General features: G+C 44.8%; 1 protein-coding gene and 1 pseudogene across 1 annotated transcript; one reads left to right on the top strand and one right to left on the bottom strand.

Annotated features, from left to right (window-relative positions):
* Positions 1-4,539: 4,539 nt before the first annotated feature.
* Positions 4,540-5,571, bottom strand: LOC110304047 (olfactory receptor 9-like). Its single transcript, XM_021175298.1, has one exon. The coding sequence runs from the start codon at positions 5,510-5,512 to the stop codon at positions 4,583-4,585; it is 930 nt and encodes a 309-aa protein (XP_021030957.1). The 5' UTR covers positions 5,513-5,571; the 3' UTR covers positions 4,540-4,582.
* A 3,647-nt stretch (positions 5,572-9,218) lies between these two features.
* Positions 9,219-10,845, top strand: part of LOC110302775 — a 9,902-nt pseudogene continuing 8,275 nt past the window's right edge.

Raw genomic sequence — 10,845 nt, 5'->3', positions numbered from 1 at the left:
GATAAAGTTACCTGCCATGATAAAGTTACAGATGTCCTGGCAACACTCTACTGTGATGTTACCTTTTTTCTCAGTTTAATGTTTCATGGTGTCATCATGGCAGCGTTATGACAGCACAGGGCTCCATTGCTGAATCACAACACACCATTATACCATCACTATCTGTCAGGGAAGATGGCAGACAATAGGCAGCTATGATCTGCTAGAATCTCCAAGGAATAGATTGAGTGAAGTTGGCTAACAGCCAAAAGAGGTGGGTAGTAGCTCATGATCTAGTTTAGTAGAATAGGAAACTTTACAAAGCAAGCTGGGTTGGGAAATCAAACTTGTCCCAGAGGGATTGGCAGGCCTACCTGGTCTCTCCTAGTGAGAGAGGATGACTGGAGCCATACTTAGGGCAGAGAGCTTCAAAAAATCAGTACAGCACCCTAAGTAACCGATACTTGAAAGAGAAAAAAAAAAAGGAAAGAAAAGTCTTGCGCGCGCCAGACTGGTCAGGAAGAATGACACTGCAACAGGATCCTTCCGCACACATTTATTAGGAGAGCTTGATTGCAGAGGCGAAGAGACCCCAAGCCCAGAACTGGTGCTGCTTATATAGGCCTAGGAGAGGTGTTCTCTCTCATCTGATTGGTTAACTTGTCTCTCATCTGATTGGTTAACTTGTCTCTCATCTGATTGGTTAACTTTGGTTAATTCTCAAAACCTCATCTTGGCAAAAGAACCTTTACTGCCTATGTATGTGTGGTGGCCAGCAGTAGCCAACTGCCACTCTGCAAATGCCACTCTGCAACTGCCAATCTGTAACTGCCACTCTGCAATGGCTTCCCACAGAAAAGAGGCAAAAGCTATGCAGAGCAGGAACAACAGGAAGACCAACCTTGGGAAACTTTCTCTTCTCTCACAGGAGCAGAGGCAGGCACTCAGTCACCTCAGGTCCATGAGTCACATGCTTGGGATACTCAGAACAAGTATCACAAGACTACAGGCTGAAACCTGGTCAACAGAAAACCTCTAAATAAAGGAGAGAAACTGAGTCAGAATCACTGAATCACACAGTATTTGGTGAACTGGAAACCTGGTCAGGGTCAAACTCTGCAGGGCAGCAGACACAAGAATTCCAGGCACCTAAAAGGTCTGCCTAGAGGAGCATTTACAAATGAGTCCCAAAGGGCTACCCTGAGGTGTGACCAGCATCTATGACCTGATTTCATGAAGGATGACTCAAAGATGGTACCAGCATCTGGGACCCAACTCTACAAAGAACCGTCTAGATTCTAGATGGTATGGCAGATATCTAAGGGTTTTTAAAATCTTTCCTCACATTTTGTTCTCTCACTGTAAATAGTAGCCATGCCAGTCTGAACACTCTACTGTATCAAATTTTCTCCTCCAAACAAATCACTCCACCACATTTATTTATTTACTTATTCATTCATTCATTCATTCATTCATTTACTCATTTATCAGTTTTTCAACACTGGGTTTCTTTGTGTAACCCTGGTTGTCATAGAACTAGCTATGAAGACAGAGATCTGCCTACCTCTGCCTTTCAAGTGCTGGGATTAAAGGCATGAGCCACCAGCACCCAGCAATCCATCACCTTTAAATTCATTCCTCACTCAAGTTCTCAGAACACTGAAAGAATGGAGCCAGATTCTTTTCCAATCATACCCATGGCCCCTAGCCCAGTTCCCATAGAGTTTGTAGTGGTTGTGTTTTCTGTTGTTATTGTTGTTGTGTTGTTGTTGTTGTTGTTGTTGTTGTTGTTATTGTTATTGTTGTTGTTTTGTCCAAATGAAACAAGCTATGTGGTTATCTGGAAAAGAAACCACAGTTGAGGAAATCCTCCATCAGATTGCCTGTAGGCAAGTCAATGGGAGCATTTTCTGGATTAATGATTTATGGGATGACCCAGTCAAAAGCAGGTGACCTTGGGTTGCATAGGAACACAAACTGAGCAACCCACAGAAGCAAAGCCACTAAGCAGTGTTCTTCATGGCTCTGCTTCAGTTTTTGCCTCCAGTTCCCTGCCTTGAGTTACACTCGGACTTCCCTTCATGATGACCTGTAAGCCACAGAATGAGATAAACCCTGTCCCTCCCAAGATGCTTTTGATTATGGTCTTTATCAAAGCAATAGAAAACAAACTAGAACAGAGTCCTTGTTCCCCTATGAAACTTCCTGAGTGGGGTCTCCACTGTTGTATTGCTCTTTGCATTCCTGTTTCCTAAACTCCCACCAGGGTGGCTCATTAAACTCTACATGAATCATTCAGCACAGGCAGGTGAATTCCTGTGAGTTCATGGCTAGCCTGATCTCCATAGCAAGTTCCAGGCCAACCAAGGCCACATGGTGAGACCCTGTCTCAAAACAGCAACAACAAAAACAAATAATGTTGGGAAATTTTTCATTAATGATGAAAAGTATATCATATACAGTTATACCTTCTCCTTCTTAGTGTCAAGTATTGCAGAATAATAGATGCCAGAAAGTCTAGAACATATATGCATGAATCGCTATGTGTCATCTTAGATACTTGAGTGGGATAAAACAGCAGATAGAAGACAATTATTTCTATGTACGTACGAGGGAACAGAAGCTGATGATCTCTATAGAAAGTTGAGCCGCCAAGAAGTCCAGGGGTTCACCACCTCCAACATCTGAAAGGCTCACTGTAAGCTTGCTCTGTGTCCTTACTGTTCAGACACTGAGTGTATCTGAAAGTAGATCTTTGGGTCAAATTTTCATGCATCTTGGTGCACTGCTAATCCACTTGTCTCACCTCATCCTTGATCAACTGAGGAAAATGATTCACATTTAACTTATTCTTCCCACCTTAAAAAAAAAATTTATCAAGGGGCTAGAAAGACATCTCAGTGGTTGGGAACATTGACTGCTCTTCCAGAGATCCTGAATTCAATTCCCAGCAAAGACATGGTGACTCACAACCAACTGTAATGGGATTCAATGCTCTCTTCTGTTGTTTCCGAAGAGAGCGACAATGTACACACATACATAAAATAAATAAAAAATAATTATCAAATTATCTGTCTATAACTTCCTCATACTTCCTTTTCCTGGGCCATTTAACCTCAACTCCTTCCTGACCCTTACAGGACTTTCCTGCCCTGAAATTTTTAGGAAGAGGCTCTGAATTGGGCTATAAAACATAAGAAAAAGTCTTGTGGAGAGTAATCTGGCAAAGTATTTCAGAAACATTTTACTCAGCAAACCTATTTCTGGAAGGTATACTGGAGAAAGTGTAAGTAAACACAAAGACATATGTGAGAACATTTATGTCATTGTTCATGACAGAAGTTAGCTTCAATGAGGAGTGTTTCTTAAGATTATTGTATACCCACACTGTAGAATATGAGAGAGACTTTGATGGTACATTTGAGGAGTCATGGCGCAATGTTCAAATGTAGTACAATAAAGTAGAAACTGTTGATACACAGTTTAGACAATATAATCTTATTTTTATTCTTTATGAACATGTATGCAAATGAAGAATAAAAGCAGGTAGAGTAATTTCTCATAGACAATATTAACATTTTGTTGATAGTTATATTTTCCTCTGTATATAAATTTCTTGCAACTAGCAGTGCTACTTTTTACAAACTTGGAAACTCAATGCTGTCTCCAGGCCTTCATTTATAGTTCCTTGAGCACCTGCCTCTGATACTGCCTGTGTGTGAATAACAGCTGAAAGGAGATCATGAACAAGCAATAAATAGCTGGGATTCCAAGAAAAGGGAGATGTGCTGGATCCATCCAACCAAGAACCAATGTGGACACCGGGTGAAAATAGTAAATAGTTGGTTTCAAGAATCTATCTAGGGCTAGAACAGACTTCAGACCAGAGTCTGGAAAGTACAGAGATGTGTGTTCTACCTAAGATCAAAGGGGGGAATGAAAATCATACCTTTGAAGGCAGTCAGAGAAGAAGTCAAGTAAGGAAAACCAACATCTCAGGAGGGTCCCAGGTGTTGGGGTGAGTCAGGAGACAAGTAACTGGATAGACCAAGCCTACAGCACCACCAAGCAAGACTCAAGAGATGAATTTGCAGACCAAGCCAGCCACTACCTGTCCCTGTCCCTGTCCCTGCCCCTGTCCCTGCCCCTGCCCCTGTCCCTGTCCCTGCCCCTGCCCCTGCCCCTGCCCCTGTCCCCCCAGCAGGTGTAAATGATATCAGGGAGAAAGGCTTACAATAAGGACTGACTGGGAGAAGCAGGAAGAAAATATCTCAAGTACATAGACACAGGAAGTCACAGGAGCCTAGACCTTGATCAGGAATTACATCATCGCACAGGGTCATCTCAGCTGCCTTCTCTTGACCTCTGTTCCAATCTGTGTACACACAGTTCTTCTCTTTGAATGAAGCAGAGTCAAGGCTTAAGACCAGGTCCCAGAAGCTGAGCTCAAAACAGTATATCTGTATCTTGGACATTCACGCTGGACACAGGCTGAATGCACCCTGTGGACTACAGATCTCAGATTCTTTTTCCTTATGAATGTCCAGGAATCAGGCTCTGAGCTCCAAGACATTAGGAAGAAAGGACTGTGTTGTAAAAGACCCTAAATGTATCTCTTTATGAGCCGTCTCATGGCCCCTGTGACCTCCTTGTTCCTCAGAGTATAAACAAAAGGGTTGCACATGGGGGTGACAACTGTGTAGAACAGGGTGATAATTTGGTCAGTGTCCCCAAAGGAATCGGCCTGAGGCCTCATATAGGCAACAGTCCCAGTCCCAAAAAAGAGTATGACCACAAACAAGTGGGAGGAGCACGTAGAAAAGAGCTTTTGACGACCCTGGGATGTTGCCACCCCAAGGATGGTGGCAAGAATACAGGCATAAGAGGCCACAATCAATAAGAAGGGGGCAAAGATAAAAGTTATTGTGACAAAGAGGTTCCCCACTTCACCCCAGAAAGTGCTTGCAGTAGCCAGTCTCAGCACAGGCAGGATATCACACAGGAAGTGATGGATGGTTTTGGCCCCACGGAAAGGCAACGTGAAGATGAAGATGGAGTGAGTAGTGCCTGAGATGACACCTGCAAGATAAGAGGCCCCCACCAAGCCTGTATAGGTTCCCTGGCTCATCAGGGTAGTATAATGCAGTGGACAGCAGATGGCAGCATACCGGTCATAGGCCATGGCAGTAAGCAAGCAGCATTCAGCAATGCCAAAAAGGGCAAAGAAATATAACTGAGTGAAGCAGCTGGCAAGAGGGATGGTGGGGCAGGAAGACCGGAGGTCAGCCAACATCCGAGGCACAATGGTAGTGGTGTAGAGGATCTCCACCACAGAGAAGTGACGCAGGAAGAAGTACATGGGGGAGTGGAGCGCAGAGTCCGCCAGCGTAAGGAGGACTATCAGAGAGTTGCCCAGCAAGGTAACAACATAGATACACAGCACACCCCAGAACAGATGNCCCTGGAGAAAGCCATAACCCGAGAACCCCAGTAAAATAAACTCTGTTATGTCTGTATCATTATCATNCCCCATTTCCCCAAAGCAGACTAGGAATAAAAAAATTAAAAAGGGAAGCCAGAGAGGGGTAGCCAGCTGGAGACAAAGGCTGCAACAGTAAGGATGAAGAGCTGTCCATGAGAGCAGCCCAGCTTGCTGAGGAAGATGCTGGGGATGCTGGGGATGCTGAACAGGATGCTGAAGAGGATGCTGAAAAGGATGCTGAAAAGGATGCTGAGAATCTCTGCTGCTGCTGCTGCTGCTGCTGCTGCTGCTGCTGCTGCTGCTGCTGCTGCTGCTGCTGACTCTAACCCAGAAAATACATCTCGAGAAGAGGAAGAAAAGCCAGACATTGAAAGATCTTCCTGCTCTTTCAGGTTTCTTCAGACAAGCTTTGTTCCACTCACCCAGAGAATAGGAGCAGAGACTGGGGACAAAAGCAGCTTCCTTCAAGAAAGTGGGTGAGAAGGCAAAAACAAATAATCTGGCAGAAGAAAGGGTTCACTCAGAGGCAGACAGTGGATGGGAAAAAAACAAGAGCAGGAGACGACAGGAACACAGAATTGAGGAGCAGAGGGCTATGGAGTTTTTACCTGCAGATGGATCCCCACAGCCCTCAGGGTTCCTCTCCCTGGAGCACACACCACAGCAGTTCAATTCCCTGCAGAGCTGATTCTCAGAGTGCAAAGGGAGGAAAGTGGGGGAAGATGGAAAAGACGGAGGAGCTGGCTTCCTCTTCATTGGGCCTGGGTCTGGCAGGTCCTCCTCACACCCTCGCACAAAGAAGAAACCATGTGTGGAGAAGACTGCCATATATAGAGTTCTTTCTCTAAGCATGAATGGAGCTGGCTGGGCTCAGAAGCCCAGTGCTCTAACCCATTTCTCTAGGTGGGACGTCCAGCCATTGCCCCAGAGGCTGTCTTCTGCCTTTCCCACTCTCAGAATTGGAGCCTAGCTTTCTTCTGTTCCTGAAAATGCCTTTTCTGCTAGGGCTGGAGACCTATCTCCCAGGGGACCCAACATACTCTTCTTGTCTCCTCATACACTGCACACATGATGTACACAGGCATACATGCAGACAAAGAAAAAACAGAATTCCAAGTAAATCTTGTGGTAGGCACTACATACACACACATACACACACACACACACACACACACACACACACACACGTACATGCCAGAGAGAGACAGCAAGACAGAGAGACAGAGACCGGCAGAGAGAGACGTCATTTTTAAAGTGTGGGAACTAGACAGATGATTCAGCAATTAATAGCATGAACTACTCTTGGAAAAGACCCACTAGGTTCCTGGCACCTATGCCAGATGGCTCATAACCACCTGTAATTTCAACACCAGGAGATCCAATACCTTCTTTTTCTGGTTTCTATAGGCAGCTAACAAATACTAGAGGTATGGTTCAGCAGTTAAGAGCACTGGCTACTATTCCAGAGAACCCAGGTTTAATTCCCACTTCCTACACACAAACACATAATTTAAACTAAAATGAAACTTTAACTTCTCTTATATGGGAATGTTCAGTTGTGTCTTTTCAAACCACATTCTGAGTGGACAGCTGGGTTGTGATAGCATGATGTCCATGTGTGTCATTCACAGTGTCCACCTGTGTCATCTACAATGTCCAAGTGTGTTATCCACAGTGTCCACCTGTGTCATCCACAGTGTCAAGGTTTGTCATTCACAGTGTCCAACTGTGTCATCTACAGTGTCTATGCATGTCATTCACAGTGTCTATGTGTGTCACGCACAGCGTACACATACATCATCCACAGTGTCCATGTGTATCATCTACAGTGTCCATGTGTGTCATTCACAGTATCCATGATTGTCATGCACAGTGTCCACATGTTTCACCCACAATCTCCAGGTTTGTCATTTACAGTGTCCACCTGTATCATCTACAGTGTCCATGTATGTCATTCACAGTGTCCACATCAGTCATTCTGCATTCACTTGTGTCATCCACGGTGTCCATGTGTGTTATCTACAGTATCCATGTGTGACATGCACAATGTCCATGTGTGTCATTCACAGTGTCCATGTGTATCATCCACAGTGTCCACATGTGTCATCCACAATCTCCAGGTTTGTCATTTACAGTGTCCACATGTGTCATGCACAGTGTCCATGTCCACTTTTGTCATCTACAGTGTCCATGCATGTCATTTAGTGTCCATGTATGTCATGCAGTGTCCATGTGTGTCATTCACAGTGTCCACATGTGTCAACTGTAGAATCCAAAATAAGTTCAAGACCTCCCAGCCCCTTCCTTTCTGAAGGGACTTTCCAAACTAACGGTCAAAATGATCAGACTAAGCCTGCAGCTGCCAAAACAAGATTAGCAGTTCTCAGAAAAATAACCATAACAAAAATAGCAGTTCCCAGAAAAATTCCCCTGCCCTGCCTCGCACTAAATTCCAAGGAAGACCACAAACCGCACTGACCTTACCAGAATTTCCCATGACGTTAATAGCTGACCCATGAGTTCGGCATGACCCAAAAATATATGGCAGTTGTGCTGACCAATTATAATTCAGCTGTTCAACACCCACCCCAATAAAAAGAGTATAAAAGAACTGTGCTTTTTGAGTTCAGGGTTGACTCTTCCTGTGAGGCTGAGCAATGCCATGCATGTTGGAACAATAAACCTCTTGCCATTGCAGTGATCTGTTGTCAAGTTGTGTTTTGGGGGGACACACACTCAAGAATAAGGGTCTTACATTGGAGGCCCCAGCAAGATCGCACTCCCCCAGATCCACAATTGAAAAGGTACACACGAGCAGGTCTGTGTTACTTTCTGTTTCCTGTTGTCTGTGTCTGCTGTCTGTGTTTGTCATTTTCAAGGCTATTTTGGTCCCAGGAGGGGACCAACTTGTCTCAGGTTCTGGGGGTCTTCTCATGAGAGAGGCCTGTCTGGGTATTTATTGTGACACACAGACATGCCGAGACGTCACAGGCCACTGGTAACTGGAGGACAATCCAGATTCCCACTGGGAGGTTGATTGGAAATGGTCCTTCTCAACCCAGCAGTAGCTGGGAGTGAGCTACCACCTGGTACCGATTGTATCAGGCTTCTGTGGGAATTGCATCTAGGACGCCCTGTATTGGTATTGTTTGTCTTTGTCATTTCCTGTGGTGTTCTTCTGATGCTTTATTTGGATGAAACGATAAGACAGACAACTTCCACCTCCTTGACTATTAACCTTGACCATTGGACAGATGTAAAAGCTAGGGCATACAATTTGTCTGTTGGAGTTAAAAAAGGAAAGTAGCAGATTCTGTATACTTCACAGTGGCCCGTTTTTCAGACTGGGTGTCTACACGAGGGCACCTTCCTCTTAGAAAACATAGAAGAGGTTAAAGAAAAGATATTCCTGGGACCAGGGGGACACCCTGACCAGGTTCCTTATATTGTTGTCTGGGAAGATTTGGTCCAGTCACCCCCTTCTTGGGTTTGCCCTTTTGTTTCACTTTCAGATCCAGGTCTGTTGAGAATACGTGCCTTAAAAACTGAGAAGTAAAAGAAGACTGTTCTGTCCTCCAGAAATACGGACCTACTTCTCTTAGATCCCCCTCCTCCTTCCCACTCTGCCCCCAGTACTGCCTGCAGGAAGGGGTAGTAGCCCCAGAACCCACAGTTCCTCAATTCCACTAACACAGGCTCTGCAGGGACCAGAGATTTCTTCCATTCAGCCCCAAGTAGGGGGTCCAGCAGCTGGGACATGGAGCAGGCAGGTGGGGACCCCTGATGCCTCTATTCCACCCCTCTGGGCTTATGGCACCCCAGATGACCAAGGCAACCAACCTCTCCAGTATTGGCCATTCTCCTTAGCTGATCTCTATAACTGGAAAACTCATAACCCCCATTTCTCTGAAAACCCCCAGGCGTTGACTAATCTTTTGGATTCTATTCACTTCTCTCACCAACTGACTTGGGATGGCTGCAAACTCTCTTCACAATGGAGGAGAGGCAGCATATCCTCCTTGAGGCTAGGAAGAGTTTACCCAGAACAGATGGGAGACCTTCCCTTCTGCCCAATGAGATAGATGCTAGGTTTCCCCTTACTAGGCCTTCGTGGGACTACAACACTCCTGAAGGTAGGGAGCACCTGAAGGTCTACTGCCAGACTCTAATGGCGGGTCTCCAAGGGGCAGCACGATGCCTCACCAATTTGGATAAGGTAAGGGAAATGGTCTAGGGTTTGATGGAATCTCACTTGGTGTTCCTTGAGCACCTGATGGAAGCATCCAGTTTACACCGTATGACCCTACAGCAAAAGAATATAAGGCTACCATTACTGTAGCCTTTATAGACCAGTCAACCAAAGATATTAAGAGGAAGTTGCAGAAGTTAGAAGGGTTACAAAATAAGTCGTTGGAACACATGCAAGTGGCTGAGAAAGTGTTTTATAACAGAAAGACAGAGGAGGAGAAGGAAGAGAGAAGGCAGAAAGAGAAGGAAACTAGGGAGCTAAAGAGAGACAAAAGACAGGAAAGAAACCTTCATAGAATCCTGGCCACCATAGTGAAAGAAGCTAGAGAGCCTCGAGACTCTAGTAAGATAGTACCTGGCAACAGAAGAGAGCCCCTGGCTAAAGACCAGTGTGTGTACTGCAAGGAAAGGGGTCATTGGGCAAGAGAATGTCCCAATAGGCCAAAGAAGAAAAGAGCCCCAGACCCCAAAGTATTGGTGGTGCAGAAAGAAGACAGTTATTAATGGGGATGGGGTTCAGATCTCCTCCCCAAACCCAGGGTAACTCTCAGAGTGGAGGGGAAGCCCACCTGTTTCTTGGTGGACACAGGAGCAAAACACTTGGTCCTGCTACAAACTGATGAACCCCTGTTCTCCAAAAGATCTTGGGTCCAAGGAACTACTGGGAGTAAACAATATCCATGGACTACCCAAAGAACAGTGGACCTAGGCATGGGCCAGGTATCCCAGTCCTTCCTTGTAGTACCAGAATGCCCCTACTCACTGTTGGGAAGAAATCTTCTCACTAAATTGGGAGTCCAAATCCACTTCCTTCTGAAGGGCCTGTGGTTAAAGGACAGAAAGGAGAGCCCAATAAATAAACATTGCATAAATATAGTTACATAAACATAAATATAAATAAACTAAATATTTCAGAATGTGACAAAATACACTATTCCTTATCTCTAGGCTATTCATGATAAATGTTGATAAAGAATAGAAGAATGAAAACCTTCATATTTGACAATAAGAAACAGAATCAATGGCAGAATGCAATGGGAAGAAGCCAGCTATAGCTTTGTTAACAATGGAAGTCGATAAAGAGTATGACAAAGAAAAAAAGGAAAAAGAAAAGAAAAGGAAAGGAAAAAGGAAAA

This window comes from Mus caroli, chromosome 10 (assembly GCF_900094665.2).
Source record: "Mus caroli chromosome 10, CAROLI_EIJ_v1.1, whole genome shotgun sequence".
Taxonomy (NCBI): Eukaryota; Metazoa; Chordata; class Mammalia; order Rodentia; family Muridae; genus Mus; species Mus caroli.
Note: the sequence above shows the minus strand (reverse complement) of the source record. Positions and strands in the feature narration are given on the sequence as shown.